This window comes from Protopterus annectens, chromosome 2.part2, assembly GCF_019279795.1.
Source record: "Protopterus annectens isolate FY-2018-M chromosome 2.part2, PAN1.0, whole genome shotgun sequence".
Classification (NCBI taxonomy): domain Eukaryota; kingdom Metazoa; phylum Chordata; order Ceratodontiformes; family Protopteridae; genus Protopterus; species Protopterus annectens.
Genome location: NC_056730.1, coordinates 663,566,470 through 663,584,022, shown reverse-complemented (window position 1 = coordinate 663,584,022; position 17,553 = coordinate 663,566,470). Strand labels below are relative to the sequence as shown.

Sequence of the window (17,553 nt, the reverse complement as noted above, 5' to 3'; positions counted from 1 at the left end):
TAACAGCATGGTTTCTCCAATTCCATTAATAGCCAGGCAGCCTATACTGTCTTCCCCTGTCCAGTCTGTACTTCTGTTTTCCCATAAACCTTCCACTAGGAAACTCTACAGGAGTAAATGGAAAAGGTTTGTTTACTGGTCAGAGCAGAGTCAGGTAAACCTCTTCTCAGCTCCAATTTATTCTGTTCCAGAATTTTGAGTGAGTTTATTTAATGAGGGTGCAAGCTCAACTATTAAAGTTCAACTCTCAGCTATCTCTAATTTTCATGTAGGGTTTCACAATTCTTCATTGGCTTCATGTAAACTGTGCAAAGCCTTTTTGAAAAGTACTTTTCTGCTAAGACCACCTTGTAAAGACCCCATGCCACCATGGGATTTAAATTTGGTTCTGCAAGTTTTAATTCATTCTCCCTTTGAACTTGCAACCAAATGTGATCTTCATTTTTTGACCTGGACAACTATTGTTTTAGTTGCAATTACATCTGCTAGACGAATTTCAGAAGTTCAGGCATTGTCTTCTAAACCTCCGTATTTGATTTTTCATAAGGATAGGGTTACATTGCCTACCAATGCTTCCTTCCTTCCTTCCTAAGGTGGCGTCAGAATCCAACATTAAACAATCCATTAACTTGCCAGTATTTTTCCCAAAATTTACAGATAAAAGGAGAATATGTGCTTCTCTTCTGGGTGCTCATAGACAATTAGGTTTCTACCTACACAAAATAAAAGAGATTAGAAAGACAGATCAGCTGTTTGTTTCCTTTGCACATAAGTTGGGTGAATCAGTCACAAAGGTAACTCTAGCCAGATGGTTGATAGATTGCATTTCATTTGTCTGTAACAAATTTAATCTAACCTTACCAAAACCATTAAAGGCTCATTCAATCAGATCTATGGCAACTTCTACTGTATTGCAGTCTAGAGCCTCTGTAAAAGATATACGTGCAGCCGCAACCTGATCTAATCCTCGTACCTTTATCACTCATTACAAGCTAGATCTGGTCTCGAGAGGAAGAGCAGTCTCTAGCTCAGCTGTACTCAGGAATATCCTTCCTTAGAGTCTACCCAGGAATCTAGGTAGATGGGGACTCTGTCCATTAGTTGAGGAATAAATGAAAATTGACAACATCAGATAAAGAAGTTATGTACTTAATAACGTTCCATCAGTGTTGCTCATTTTCATTCTTCTTCAACTCCCCACCCACCATCCCCTGCCATTTTTCATAACTGACTTCTGGAGCAATAAGACACTTCAGGACGCGTGTCCTTTGTGTTGAACTTCAGTTGTGGCATTTCTTTTATACTCTACCTGTCAAGCTGCAAGCAAGATCTGAGAGATATTAGGGATAGTGCATTATGGGTAGGAAAGGAGCTCAAGAGTTTGTTGGAGGCTACGAGCTAATGTAACGTCCGAGTCGGATCTGCGGATTGGATCCCATTAGTTGAGGAAGAATGAAAATGGACAAAACATATGGAGCATTATGGTAAGTACATAACTTCTTTATTTATTATAAGTTGGATTTCCACAGCCTGCTGTCATTTCTCGTAATATTTACCAGGATGGAGGATGTTTCTGATGTTACTTGCAATATACCTGACAGTTAAGCTACATCCCCAAAAAATGCCAAACAGACTATATAAAGTTTCATCCTTACAAATATTTGTTTTCTCATCCCTGATGTAATCCTGCAGCTGTACCTGTGTCACTTTTTGCTGTATCAATCAATTCTAGCCCTTCTCCCTGTGACAAAGATGGGAACGCTTTTGACAGATTTGGGAAGAGGATCTATTCTTCTACCACTTTATCCTTCAGACTTCTAAATGATCAAGTAAGGTATCTGTTGGCTTCTTTTGACAGTATGGGAAACATTACTGTCAACCTTCCCTCTTCAAAAAGTAAGTCCTCTTTGAATTCTTAAATTGCTTCTGTTTCCCAGGTATCTAAATATTCTTTAAAGTATTCTTATGACTGTGCTGACTCTGTGTTCAAGGCAGCAGCTTCTGCTTTTCTTATGGGTTAGTTTGCTTGGTGAATGAATATGTTAATCCTGAAATTTAAATTCTCCTTTGGATAAAGAGGTTTTGTTTGGTCATTATACTGTTCAGATATTGAAGCAGTTTGATTAAAGAGGGAAACTGATCCAGGAGGTCTATCAGAGTTTTCATCCCACCTTCAACTTTGCTAAAACATTTGCTGCAAACTCAGGTTCCTTTGTATGTCAGTTGGTTTATAGGATTAAGAGGCTAATTAATGAGCTATTTTCTTGTGGTCCGGTGGTGCAAGGTTTGATTGCCGTCAGCCTCCATTGCTTAACTGTTTGACTCTGAGCAAGTCACTTAACCAGACACTGCTTCTGTCCTGAGCCTGAAAAAGGTCCATGGAGATCAGTGCTGTACCCTGGAAAACAATTACAAATAAATAAAATGCAAAATAAGCAATTTCAGCAGGCATCCAAAAAGCAGACATACAAGAAATAGTGACAAGAAGGTTCAAAGAAAAAGGAGAGAACCTTCCATTAAAAGGGACAGTTTAATAATGTGGAATGACTATTGTAGCATTCCCCCCTACTCACCATGCCACCTCCTTAAACCTGTTTGAGAGCCTAATTTTTCACCTTCCTTTTTGGCATCATATTGTTTCAGACAAATGGGTTCTAAGAATTATTTAGGAGGGCTACTGGTGACAGGAAAAACCTCCATCCTTTTCAGGGGTTTCCACCTCATCCTTCATATCAGAGTTTTCTGTTTTCATAAGTCATTAACCAATTTTTTCTGGGTCATAGAACCATTTCACCTATACCAGTGGGGGAGACATTTTTATTTAAGAATGTTTCTGGTGCCAAAGAATGACCCCTCTTGGAGAACATTTTTTGGTCTGTCCTTTCTCAACCATTTGTGCAAGTTTCAAAGTTCAAAATGTGATCCCTACAAACTTTACTTCTCATTTCCTCCTCTGTGTGTGTTGATAACTGTAGATTTGAAAGATGTTTATCATCACATTCCTATTGCCATAGATTTTAGAAGTTTTATAAAGTTTTGTGTGTTTGGTTACACTATCTATTCTGTGCATTACTCTTTCGGTTATCTTCTGCTCCAAGAGTGTTCACAAAGTGTCTAGTTTCCATGATAGCCCATTGCAGAGTATTCACATTTTCTGTAGTTAAATGACTCCCTTATCTTTGCAGAATATTTCTCAAAGTGTCAGATGTCCCTTACATGAGAAAGAAACCTCCTTATCAAGCTGGGATTCCAGGACAGCATTCAAAAATCCTACTTAATTCTTTCCCACAGGATAGTGTTATCATGTGCCTTCTGGATACCTTCATGCAAAAGGCATTCCTTCCCCAAGAAAAAGAAAACCTGTGTCTGGAATTGTTCCTGAGCTTTTCTATTCAGTCTGAGACTTCAGCAAGAGAATACCTTAGGATACTAGGGTTTATGACTTTTGTGATTCTCATGATTCTCATTGCCAGATTGCATATGCGAGAAATTTACTGGTTTCTGAAAACAGTAAAGCATCTTCATCCCCCTTGACATTTCAAGATTCCAGTGCTGCAATGTGTGAAAAGAGAGATGCTTTGGTGGAGAGACTAAATATCCTTGAATTTTGGTCTTCCCTTTTCTCTGACTACCCTTGCACAATCTGTAACAATGGCATCGGATTTTGCATGGGAAACTGTCTTTGAGGTTAAAAATGTAGGGTGTGTGGAATAAAGGACTGGCTGAAGCACATTATTGTGAAAGAGATGTTTGCTGTTATTCATACTCTCAGTTCTCTGCATCATCTTGGGTCTTAAGGGCCACTTCAAGTAATCACAGACAGCATCACAGTGATGTGGTACATAAACAGGAGGATCTAGATCTTGCCTCCTATGCAGGCTGGCTATGTTAACTTGGGAGGTAGCAGTTCAGCACAGTTTTAACCCAATAAGCTTCTTACATTTCAACAAAGCAAAATGTTGTGGCAGACAAGCTGAATAGGACCAGGACAGATGCTCATGATTTGAAACTGAATGAGGAAGCCTTACAGGAATTGATCCATTTGTGCAGAAATTCTCAAGTAGATGTATTTGCCTACTTTCAAAACAGGCAGCTGAAGTTGTGTTCCTGGATCACTTGCAAACAAGCCTGGATAACAGATTATTTTCATTCCCTTGGTTGGGAATCTTCCTGTATGCATTTCCTTCCTTTTCACTGATATTCAGGGTCATTTTGAAGATTCAGAATAACTCTCCAAGAATCATTGCAGTTACTCCTTTCTGGGCTGGCACAGGCAACAATGGCTCTCCCTTCATATGGCCAAGGGCAGTTACTACAAACTTCATCACACAGTGGGTCTACTAACACAAGACAAGAGGTGTTTGCAACTACAACTGCCTGCCTGCCTGCCTGAATGATTCAATTGTGATGCCTTTAAGGCACTTTTTTTCTGAGGATGCGCATCAGGTGTTAAAGGAGGCAAAGAAAACTGCTACTAGGAAATATTATACTGTTAAATGGAAAAAAAAATGCTAGTTAGTGCAACAATAAGAACCAGGACCAATTCAGGGTTTCTGTACCATTAGTTTTCTGATATTTATGTGATTTATTATCCTGTCTCCTTTCATATGCCTTTATTCATCTCTGTCATTTCAGCATGTCTGCCCATGGGATTTACGTATGTGTTCACCTATAAAACAGGTGGCACCTACATGAGATCTTAAAATTAACTTAAACAAAAGATGTTAAGTTGTCTATCTCGCCTTCATTCTTGCTGGATGGCACTCTAAAGCTCGAGAGTTGGTTCCACCGCCTCGAGGCTCCCTTATATCCCACAATGCTTACCTCAGATCTTTTGTTACAGCGATCGAGGTGTTGGTTTTCTACCGGCTTCTTGGTGAGTAACTTTGGATTAAAGTTAGTATACTTAAACCCCTTTAATTTTAATTTTAACACTTGTTTCCCCTTAGTTTAGTGGAATCTCCCCCATTTTCTCTCTAAAATCCCATTTCTTCTCCACAAGAACTTATAAGTTCTTCCCTCGGGCCTTCAGGCCTTCTTCCTCCATCCCCTAGTGGTGTGTGTGTGTTCTCATAATTTAAAACTTTGGTAGTTTGTTTTATTTTTTGAGTTTAAAATAGGATAGGGTGTAATCGGTGTGTTTGACTGGGTGTGTGTGATTACACTTTTCTAAAATGTCTAAAGACTCAAAGGTCTCAGGCTTCAAGAAGTGTGACTCGTGCTGTCAGAAAATGTCTCTGACAGACGGTCACACTTCTTGTGTCTACTGCCTGGGGCCTTTGCACCTGCAGGACTCCTGTGCTGTATGCCACGGCTTCAGCCCCAGGGTCCTGCAGGAAAGAAAAAACAAACTGATTCTGAGAGGTTTACTCAAGCCTGAGGGTTCCCTTACAGTCTCTTCGGGGAAGTCCTCCAAGGCTTCTAGGTCCTCGGCTCCAGCTACTGAGCCGAGACCTAAGGCTACGAAACCTCCGTCTACATCGGCTCCGGCTGGAGCCGATGAGTCTCAGTCTACAGTTTCTGTGGTTTCCTCGGCTCCGGCTGGAGCCGAGGTATTAGAAATTCCCGTGTCGGCTCCGACCAGACCTTCGGAACCGACATCTAGGAAGAGGTCTAGGTCACCATCCCTTGGCTCCGTTCATTCGGCTCCAGCATCTCCTCTGCTGTCTGAACGGAGCCATAGATCTCACTCCTCTAGGTCATCGAGGCTGTCGGACCATGACCTTCAGAGGGTAGTGAGTCGACTTCTTAAGTCCGAGGCACTGGCCCAAATGCTTCAGAGCCCGACTCATCAGTCGATGCCTGCCCCTCAATATGTTCCTCCTCCGACTCCGTTGAGCTCGGGCAGGCGTTGAACCGAGACTGTGGTAGCGTCGGAGCCGATACAATTGTCTTCGGCTCCATCGTCGGCTCCGATTTCTTCCTTGAAGAATCTCGGTGCGGACTTCCATCGTCGGCTCCGAGGGTGAGTGGCATCGGACCATTGTCCGACCCGCTCTCCCTCTCGGGCTTCGGCGCTGGTGAGTTCGGCTCCGACATCGACCTCGAGCCATCACTGTCGGTGCCGAGGGAGGTTTTAGCTTTCGGGCGGGGACCTCTGGCTCTGCCTGACAGGGGTGCGTTCGAGGTCATGCGGAGTGTGTTAGAACCTGGTTCTACCCACAGTCGGCTCTGTCCACCCCCCCCTCTTCGGTGCCTCAGGTCAAGTCGACTCACTCCCTCATCCCGGACCACAGAGAGGCAGCTCCTCAGGAATCCCCCGTGGGATCTCATCCTCTTCGAGGCCTCTCCTGATTTGGCAGAAGAGCCCCTCGGAAGAGAAGTGTAAGAGGAAACACATAGACTCACCTGAGTCCGTCACCTCTGACACAGATTTAGAGGATTCGAGGGTTCCCCGTTCCCCTTCTGAAGATGTCTCATTTGCAGACATTCTAGAAATCCTTAAGCAGAGGGGAAATTGGCCAGCCCTCAACCCTTCGGAGGATGAATCTGTGTACCTTGAGGCATTTGGCTCTCGTCCTTCCACCTCCTGGGTGTCTCCCCTTTGACCCCTCATGCAGGTGGTAGCAAAAGGCATGGGCGGCTCCTGATTCAGTGGACCCCACTCCCAGGAGACCCTCAAAATTCATTACAGCACCAGCAGATAAACAGTTTCTGACAAAAGGAGTTTCTGTGGATGCTATGGTGGTCGCTGCTGCCACTAAGAAGGAACTAGCTGATCCTTCAGTGCCTGTCCATCCACCTAACAAGGAATCTAGGTCCATGGACAGGTGCAGCGGATGTTCTCGTCAGCGACATTTGCAATGCGTTAAGCTGAACTACCTATGCCATTTTACTCGTCTTCAAAGGGACTTGATCAAAGAAGCGAGTGACATGTTGAAGGATCCTACGGCTGCGGGTTTTCAAGACAAGATGAACACTCAGCTGGCTACCCTGAACTCCATAGCTAACTCCTCCATGCGCCTCCTTTCTTATGCGGCTGATGGAGCGAGCAGGGCCGCAGGGACAGGTGTGGCCTTACGTAGGCATGCCTGGATGCGGCTATGCAACTTTGCGGACCCCTTTAAAACGTCATTCACTAATTCCCCATTCGATGGATCATCTCTTTTTGGTCCTCAAGTGAAAGAAACCTTGACTAGGTGCGAGACAGATGGCAAGACTCTTTCTGCCGTCGGAGTCCGTTTTTCTTCTCCTTTTAGGCCTTACCCCAAAGGTCAGAAAAGTGGGAAAATGTGGTTCCGCAAACAATCTCAAGGGTCTTCGCCTGACGCACAGAGTCGGTTCTCCGCCAGAGGCAGAGGCGGGAACAACAATGGTAGACGTCGCCCTAGAGGCAGGGGGGGTCCGCAGAACCAGGGCAATCGATAAGCCTTCTCTGATAAGCCCTTTCAGCATCCCTGAGGTGTTGCCCGACTGCCCACCTTCGGAGGCAGTCGGGGGAAGATTGTCACTGTACCCAGAAGCCTGGCTATCCCTAACTCAAGACAAATGGGTACAGTCCATCATTTCCGAAGGCTATTCCATTCCCTTCGTTCGCATTCCAAACCAATCAAAAAAATCCCTTCCAGATGTTCCACCCGCTCAAAGGGATCTTGCAGCTTTGGAAATTTCAAAGCTGCTTGCAAAACAATTCAGCCAGTTCCAGCAGACCAGCAAGGATCCGGAATCTACTCCAGGTTCTTTTTAGTTCCAAAGAAAACAGGGGACTGGAGACCAATTTTGGATCTCAGTATCTTGAACAAGTCAGTCAAGAAAACAAGATTTCGGATGGTCACGCTGCAGTCCATCCTTCCTCTTTTGGGAAAGGGAAACTGGATGTGCTCTATAGACCTTCAGGATGCGTACTATCACATAAAATGAACAGCCGCTCCAGAAGTTTCCTCCGCTTCGGGTGGGGACCCAGTCTTTTTCAATTCGGGGCCCTCCCTTTTGGTCTCACCACTCCCCCCCGGGTGTTTACCAAATGCATGGCAGTGGTAGCTTCTCACCTGAGACGTCAAGGATTCCAGGTGTTTCCATATTTGGACGACTGGCTCCTCACAGCTCCCACCAAGCATCTTCTTCTATTGGCCAGGGACTACACCTTTCGCATTTGTCAAAATTTAGGCATTTCAATAAATTGCGAAAAGTCTGTTTTGTCGCCTTGTCGTGTTATTACCTTCATAGGCGCAATTCTAGACACAGTCAACATGTCTGCGAGGCTAACAGATCAGAGAATAACAGACATACAAAAACTGGTCTCGCTCATCTTCAGCAGCAACAGAGTCAAAGCCAGGTTAGTTCTGAAAGTATTGGGGATTATGGCGGCTGCCATTCCTTTGCTTCCGTTAGCCAGATTCCACATGAGAATCCTTCAATGGATGCTCTTCACACAATGGTCATACCAGCAACTTCCGATGTCCCACACCATTATGATCACGCAAACATGCAGGAATCATCTTCTGTGGTGGATGTCTTCCCCTCAGCTCTTATTGGGAAGACCCTTTGTTCCTCCCCTCCGGTTGCTACACTGACAACGCACACCTCCCTGATCGGGTGGGGGGGGGCATTATCAGGGCAGAACTGTCCAGGGCACATGGCAACCAGAAGAATGCCACTTGCACATAAATGTTCTAGAGATGAGAGCAGTGCTTTTAGCGTTGCAAGCCCTTCAAGACTCTCTTCCCTTGGGAACGATAGCAATACAGACGGACAATATGTCCGTAGTGTGGTATATCAACAAACAAGGCGGAACCAGGTCCTACCCCCTGTGTCGAGAAGCACTCAGACTGTGGCAATGGGCGATTTCTTCTCAGCGGTTTCTGATAGCAACGCACATCCCGGGAAGTCCAATCAAATCACGGACAAGTTGAGCAGAGCTATCCTCATGCCTCACGAGTGGTCTCTGAAAGACTCTGTTGTGAGAGAAATTTTTCTCAAGTGGGGTCAGCCTTGCTGCGACCTTTTTGCTACTCCCCAAAACAGCAAGTGCAGAGATTATTTCACCCTATTCCCTTTACCAGACCAGCCCAGCAGAGACGCTCTAGTCCAAGATTGGCCCGGGACTTCTGTATGCATTTCCTCCTTCCCACTAATCTCTCAAGTGATACAGAAAGCTATCGCTCAGAAGGCCTCGTTGATCCTCATTGCTCCTTACTGGCCTCGACAGGTTTGGTTCCCCTTTCTGCATCATTTTCTGTTGGGCGACCTTGGCATCTGGACCTAGTTCCAGATCTTTTGATCCATCAGTCGGGTCAGTTTCATCGCTCCCTTCCCTCTCTGAACCTCACTGCTTGGTTCCTCCAATTCCAACCTTAGCCAGGCTTCCTCAAATATCTCACTCTGTTCGAGATATTTTGATAGCTTCCATAAATCTTCCACTAGAAAGATTTATTTGAGTAAGTGGAAACGTTTCGCCTATTGGGCTCAAGGAAGGGACATAGATCCTTTCACTGCTTCCATCCAAATGGTCCTTGATTTTCTAGCTGAACTCTTCCATGCAGGTTCATCTCCTTCTACTCTTAAAGTTCAACTGGCAGCTATTTCTAATTTTCATGTGGGTATTTCAGAGTCTGCCATAATGTCCCACAAGCTTTGCAAAGCCTTTTTGAAAGGAGTTTTTCTACTCAGACCTCCTATAAGAAATCCTCCTCCTCCTTGGGACCTAAATTTAGTTCTTAGTTCTTTGATTCTTCCCCTTTCGAACCTGCAGCCTCCTGTTCCTTAAAATTGCTGTCATGGAAGACTCTCTTTCTGGTAGCTATTACTTCAGCTAGAAGAGTTTCAGAACTTCATGCACTCAGCAGTCGACCTCCTTATCTGTTGTTCCATAAGGACAGGGTATCTTCTGAACCAACCCGTCTTTTTGCCTAAGATAGCCTCGACGTCTAACCTAAATCAAAGCATTGACCTCCTGTGTTTTTCCAGAATATTCCAATAGGTCTGAACAAAAATTACACTGGCTAGATGTTCATCGTCAGTTAAGGTACTATTTGGATAGAACCAAACAATTCAGAAAATCTGACCAGCTGTTTGTCTCCTATGCAGAAGGCAGAAAGGGACTTTCAGTTTCAAAGGTATCATTATCTAGATGGCTAACATCTCTGATTTCTCTTGTTTATGAAATTAGACACCAAAAGCTGCCTAACAAACCTAAAGCCCATTCCACCAGAGCTTTGGCTACTTCTATAGCCTTCCAAGACAGACTGCCTATTGACACCATTTGTGCAGCGGCTACTTGGGCTACTCCTCACACTTTCATTTCTCATTATAAGTTGGATTTAGCTTCTAGGCATAGAGCTAACTTTGGTTCCACTGTTCTCAAGAGTCTGTTCCGTTAGGCCACCGGGACAAGGTGCTAGGGGCGGTCCCATCCAGCAAGAATGAAGGCGAGATAGACAACTTAACATATAGAAGTTATGTTCTTACCATAACGTTCCATGTTAGTTGCCTTCTTCTCGCTTCTTCTTCGTCCCCACTCCTTCCCCCTGGCCTGGACAGACCTAGAGGAGTTTGATTGTGACCTCTCTTTCTACCACCTCTTTGCTATAGGTATATGCTCTGCTGTGCATATTTTCCTAGATCAGGCTTTAGGTCACCTTTCCTCTTCCCCTTGTTTATAGAGGTGGATTCTTTTTCCAGTTTTCTGGTTATATTATTAGCTGCCTAGCTCACAAACGAGATCTGAGGTAATTCTCGCCTAGCATTGTGGGATATAAGGGGAGCCTCGAGCCGGTGGAACCAACTCTCGAGCTTTAGAGTGGCAGTCGGGCCGAGGTCGGCTCCGAACCCATCCAGCAAGAAAGAAGGCGAGAAGAAGACAACTAACATGGAACGTTATGGTAAGAACATAACTTCTATTTATCTCCTTTTGAAACAGTTCATCAGACTGATTTACAGTTGATTTCTTTGAAGAAGTATAACAGGTTGCTGCAAGCTCATATGGTGGGAAATTTCTATTTTGTGTTCCATAAAGGGTTTCTTTGAGAAAAAAAAAACGTATTTATGCTTAAAGTGGTTTCAGAGTTTTTATTAAACTAAGCCATCAGTCTCCCTTTCTTCCTTTCAAAATTAAAAAAAAAAAACAAAGAGAAAGGATATGCAGCTCAGGTATTATCTTGGCAGAACTAAATCTTTCTGGAAAGCTGAACAGCTATTTATTTTCTATGATAAGTAAAAAGGGCAATCTGAGTCAAAACAAACCATTTCCAGATGTTTGCCCTTTGCCTTTTTTCCCCACCATTATAAGATGCTTCCAGGCAACATCAAGGTTCATTTTACAAGGACCTTGGCTTCCTAGAGGTAGCTACCTCATCCTCTGTACATACTTTTGTAAAGCATTACACACTAGATTCCTTTTCTGTGTTTAGAACAAGCTTTGCTAGGACTATTCTTCAGGGACTTCTGGACCCTCACCCCCTCCTGCCAAACTGTTTAAGCTTTGGTATTCTGTCCATACAGCTAAGGCTACTGCACCAGTGATTATGAATGAACATTGTACACTTCTTTAAATAAACTTATTGTAAGAGTAGATATTCAGGTAAACCACTGCTGTAGTAGCGGTTCCCTTCCTCCATCCCCATTTTTGTGTATGTTTATGCAAGGGTAAGAATCTGTATATCTCTACCTAACTTTGCACAGGATCCTAGCCTCCCTTTTTTCAATTAGCAAGTAAGTATTGAAACCGTTGGAGCCCAGACTGCTGGTTTTCTCCACTTAGGAGCTCCTGCAACAAGTAGCTTGAGAGTCTGTAGCAGGACATTACCCATACAGCTAAGGCTGATAAAACAGTGATTTATTCTAACATCTTTTGTTATGGTAAGTATGTGTGCACAGCTGTACTTTATGTACTTGTATAGTGATGGATCATTTCTTCAATATCCATCCCGTATGTCAACCCTCACACTATCCCTCTTGAGAATTGTCAATTCCAAAGGACCTGGAAGATCTTTACTGCTCTTCTTCAGAGCTCTCCATAACAAACCAATCCTTCTTAATGGGCAGCAAACTCAGTCTGAGGTAGCCTCTCCTACATGTACATTATGGGTATGGAAAAAATTGAAGGAGCTCAAGTCTAGAGAACTAGTTTTGGTGTCTCAAATCTAATAGTAGGCCTGAAGATCCATTGGTTTTATTGGACAGATATGGATGAAAGGGATTAAGCATTATAGTAAGAACTTTATTACAATCGTATGCATTCCTTGGGACTGCTCAGCAGTCAGTACTTTCTGTGGCAGAGAGAGTTACAAAAGACTTCATGTCTTGAATTTTTTTTTATTCACACTTTTTTGTGCTGCTGAGTTTGAAATGGTTTGCTTACATGCCTGTACGTGTGTGTGTGTGTGTGTGTGTGTGTGTTTGTGTGTGTGTGTGTGTTTGTGTTTGTGTGTGTGTTTGTGTTTGTGTTTGTGTTTGTGTTTGTGCTTGTGTTTGTGCACATGCACGAATGGGACTCTTACTACTGGACTGAGCAGTCTGTATTTGCTGGAGTCCATAACAGCAAATGGACAAGCTGATCTGCTGCTGCAGATTGTGCAGGTCACAATGTTGAGTCCTTTTCATACTACCACAAATGCATAGATAAACAAAAGAAAAGGACATATCTATGCAACCTGCGTGGTGTATTACATTATCACCCAACTAGCAAAAGCACACATTAATTACATAGCATAGCAGTCTGTTCCACAGCACCCAGATTAACTACATCAGTCGTCTGCATGATGTATCACATTAACACCCAGTTGGCAAAAGCATGCATGAATAACACAATGTAGCTGCCTGTTCCACAGCACACGGACTAAAACCATCAGTCCTTTTCAGCTGTGAAACTAGAAGATGATAGCAAAACCCTAAAATGATATCAAAATACTCTGCCTAGTATGAGTAGTGGTGGTGTCACATACTTATTTGGGATTCTGGTGGCGATCAGGGAAGCAGTGTGTACACTTCAGGCTCACATACTGAAGACTACCTGTACTATATCTACTGCAGTGGCCTGCCTTGAGACGTCCCCACTCTGGGCCAGTAATCAAGGAGTCTGAATCCTCACCACTGATACTGGAGAGGGACATTCACTTGGAATACAAATGGATACAGCACAATTTCTCTTAAGAGCACATTGGGCACACACTCATCCCAGGGTCTGGGTGTCTATCTGTCTCCCTCCATGTCCCCAGCAAGACTTTCCACTGGCACAGCTCTAGGGTTAGGTCCTCAGCCAAGTGTCCAAGCCAAGTCCTCCAGCACCCTCTCTGTGAAACCAGTGCTTTGTGTCCGTGCTCCAAGTAGCTGATACACACACTCTTTTTTAGCTTTAATTTTCACACTACACCTTGGAAAGTCTGACACAGATTTACTAGCTATGCCACCTTCTGTCCAGACTATAAGGTAGTTTCACTGCCACCAGTCAGTTACTGTAAGGCTCTTAAAAGGGTATCCAATTATACTGAGTGAAATTAATATTAATACAAATGGTAATGTTGACCAAATAGCCATGGGTTTAGGAGTGGCCAGAGTTATCACCAAATAAGTATGTGCAAATACTCTTAAAACTTAAATATTTTCTAAAAAAAGACCAGCCCAATGAAAAGTTTAAATATATTTAATAGTAAATAATAATAAAACATGAAAATACTAAATATCTATTTACAGTAACCACCAGAGTTTAACACTTCACAGGGAGTATTAAAAATAATACTGATGGAGAGTTTCACACTGTTATAGAAAAACAGTATTTAGCTAGTCTGACTATCTATTCCTGATTGACTAAAATAATTACTGTTCCTACTTACCGAATAGAGCAAGGCAAGATGGGTAAGTGGTCCTTGTTGTCAGATCCAAAACAGAACACAGAATGCTCCTGAGACTTCAGTCTCCTCTAATATTAAGAGATTATTTCTGCACAGAGTGACATCACTTACATCTGGTCATCTGACTTCTGGTACCCATGCAACCCCCACTGCCAGAAGCTGTCAAGGTTTTATCACCTAAGTGTTACCATACACACAGATAGAGCATTGCTCAAATGTGGTGCAGCTGCTGGAAGTCATAAAACCATTCCACTCTTCCTACAGGAGCTACAACCTATTCTGTAGCATAGACATTGCATGTCTGGCTCCATTCAAAACTGTGGGATAACATCTTTATGGCTTAACCCATAAAGTAATTTAATTTCAAGAATATTTTTTTTCAAAAGTCAGGTGAATTAACCTCTTCTCTCCCAGTATATGCTGTTACAATTGTTACATTTAATTTAGTTACAATAATACATGTACATTTCTTTTCCTTCCAGCAGGGCACACTGTTGATAACACAGACAAACGTCACAAATACATTTTCAGCACAAGCATCTGTACAAATATATACAAATGACATATAATTATTTACAAATTTCCAGCTAGCTGTGTTGGCATATGTTACACATCCGCTGCCCTACTTCTCCTGGCATGGCTGGCAGTACTTCCTATCATCACGTGCGTAGTTATTCATATAAAACTAACAATGTTCAAGGCTGATCTGCTCTGATGTAGCTGCACCCCACTTTAGTCAGCCTCGCAAAATCCATTGCTGCTTACAGCTCCACCTTGTTTTGAATTCAGCAGCTGCCCCTGTTATAGAATAGCCCCCCCCCGTGCTGCTCTTCATCCATAAATGGTCACATATGGGGAAAGTTAGTTTCTGAGGAGGGGTGCCTGATATTTTCCGTGGTCAAAGGTTTGCAAGAGTATCTATGCTTATCCTTCAGTATGCATCAGCACTTTAAATGAGCAGCACAAACAATCTGAATGTAGCAAATCACTATCACAGAAATAAGTTGAAATATATTTTAGTCATAGAATGATGGATGCATGAGATAACCTTTCTAATGTAGTTATGGGTTAAAGTAGTAGAGAGATTAAAGATGCAGTGTAGTAGATATAAGGTCATTAAGGGTTGATAGGAGAAAATGAGGAGCTTGGATGACTGTTTCCTAAGCTTGTCTTATTAGCAGGGAATGGACAGATTTTATGGGCTGGGCTTGACTTAATGCCAGTTTTTGCTGTAATTACAGCAAAAATTGTTAGCATGATGCAATCGCCCTGCCCTAATTAACATAAAAATGTAATTTATAGGATATATGAATGGCTACTTCCTCATCCAGGATTAGTTTCTGTTCTTTGCACTCACTGAACACCTGGATAGACTGCTGTTTTTCCCCCTGACCTAGAACTGGATTAAGCAAATAATTGGAGAATGAACGAATGAATGAATGAATGTTGTTTTCCATTATGAAAACAATTAATTGAAATATTGTTTGGAGAAAAAATGGAGCCTTCATTCATGTTTCATTGCAAGCTGCACCTCTGTAAGTAACTTCGCTTATCTTTTTGCATTACTTGACTACTGCTTTTTTGACCCCCTTGCTTATTGACCATCATGTCTTTCTCAATTAGCCCGTCTGTTTTTCTTGCACACATCCTCAGTACTTTGGCTGTTATGCTCCCATCCCATGGCCAGTGACCAACATCCAAATGTCTGTCTACACAAGAGCAAAGACCGACTGGGGCTGCATCTCCCTCCCTTCAAGATGGTTGAGCCGGATAAAAGTCACTCACTCACATCATTCCAGAGCCTGTCAGTACTTGAACTCTGGTTGTCAGAATTGTAGACAGGATTTAATCTTTATATGCCACTGAATCAGGACTCTCTGCTTATTTCTGCATATTGCTGTTATGCTTATTCAGCACAAGTTATCCATTCCAGTAAACTGTGCATTGTATCATGAAGCTGCGTTTGAGTAAAATGGCTTAGTGATGTATAGCAGTTGCAGTAGTCTAAATATGTCTGAAGATTGTCTGTGTGTTTTAGAGAATATACTTGAGAGTATTTATTTTCTTTACATTCCTTCTGAAGTAACCCACCCTTTCGTCTGTTTCAGGTCACCTGCAAAAATTTGATATGTTCATTGTAGAAAAGTGGCCAATAGTGCAGGCCTTTGCACTGGAAGGAATTGGAGGAGGAGGATTTTTTACCATGAAACACGAGGTATTCTTTTAAATCGTTAAGTTTTATATTTAGAAATATAGGGGTATGGTAATGGAATTATTTTGTTTTTTAACAAAAGCTAAAGTGGAGCCAGTCATCAAGTGTCTCACATGTAAGCATGAAACATGCAGTTAATGTAATTGGTACATTTACATCTAACCTCTTGGAGCTTTTATAAAGTTTCATTGAATTTTGCAGTTATGTCTTTTTTTTTTTTTTTCTGGAACTTGGAGCATTTCTCTTTGTTTATATGAAGAAGGTACAGGGTGGTTAATTTGGCAAACTGTACCAAACAAAAGATCAGACTGTGTAAAAACCCTAACCTGTAATGCAATGACTTGTTGAATCTTATACTTTTATTTCTTGTTATTATATACAGTAGATTATGGAGTTTGTGATTTTAAGAAGTGAGTCTGGGAGCCAGTTAATTAACTTGCTGGAATCCACATTAAAGTGCAATAAACTGATAAGAACAGAATGCTGTAAAATTAGTACTTTTTCCTTGTACTTTTGTGCATTTCTTTCCTGTATTGGCAGGGATTTCATAACTGAACATGTTTGTACCATAGTTGGTGACTGCATGGAGGCATAATGTGGCAGATGAAAGCAGTCTTTTAATGAGCATCTGTGAACATCATAGAACTGTATGGGTCTATATTATATGCTCAGAGACTTTTTTGAACATATAATCATCTACACCTAAAGAGTGAACGCTCCAAAGTGCAAACGGCCACATCCGCAATTTTTTTCCCTGGGAAAAAATGCACAGGGCCATAAAAAAAAACCACAAACTTCAAAACCTTAATCAAGTGGGGGGGCTTCACCCCCCAAATCCCCGACGTGGGGGGCTGTGCCACACCCCCCTAACTAAATATACCATCTCTGAGATCGCTTTATGTTGGGTAAAAGGGCAATTCCCGATAACAGCCAACTGAATTTTTTCCCTGAGGAAAACATTTGAGGACGTGGCCATTCACGCTTTAGAACATTCGCTGTTTTGGTGTCTGATTATATGTTCGAAGAAAAGTCTCTTAGAGCATATAATATAGACTTGAACTGTGTTAGGGCCAGGATGGAACAGCGGCATGGTGGTTAGTGTTGCTGCCTCACAGTGAGTGACAGCACTCTGTTAGGAGCTAAGACTGCTGACGCTATAAGGGCTATTAAGACCCTTAACACATACTTATATGAATATGGTGTGATTGTGACCTAAGCTGGGGTATATGACCTGTTGCGCAAAGCCCTGAAGGATTTAAAGAGAGAGATGATTGAGCTGTTTATGCACATCACAGATGCAGGAATGACATTTGTATTAAGTGGAATCCTTCCATCACCAAAGTGATGCCAGGGTATAAAGAAGAACTGATTGGCTTAAACAGTTGGCTAAACACTTGATGTCGTTTTGTGGGATGTGCTTTGTCTCAGCATAGGGTGAGATGCGTGTCAGTTGTTCTTGCTTTGCCAGAGATGGTATGTACCTCTAATTCCAAGGCTTCCTTGTACTGGCAAAAGCTTTTGCTCCCCCCATTGTGCCTTTTTTATGCAAGGTCC

The 17,553-nt window shown here is 42.6% G+C and overlaps 1 protein-coding gene across 1 annotated transcript in view; it reads left to right on the top strand.

Moving 5' to 3' along the window:
• Positions 1–17,553, top strand: part of DNAAF9 (dynein axonemal assembly factor 9) — a 2,711,795-nt gene that overhangs the window by 400,732 nt on the left and 2,293,510 nt on the right. Inside the window, exon 6 of the mRNA XM_044064082.1 lies at positions 15,896–16,002. Within this exon, the coding sequence (XP_043920017.1) occupies positions 15,896–16,002 (107 nt within the window). The remainder of the gene's footprint in view (positions 1–15,895; positions 16,003–17,553) is intronic.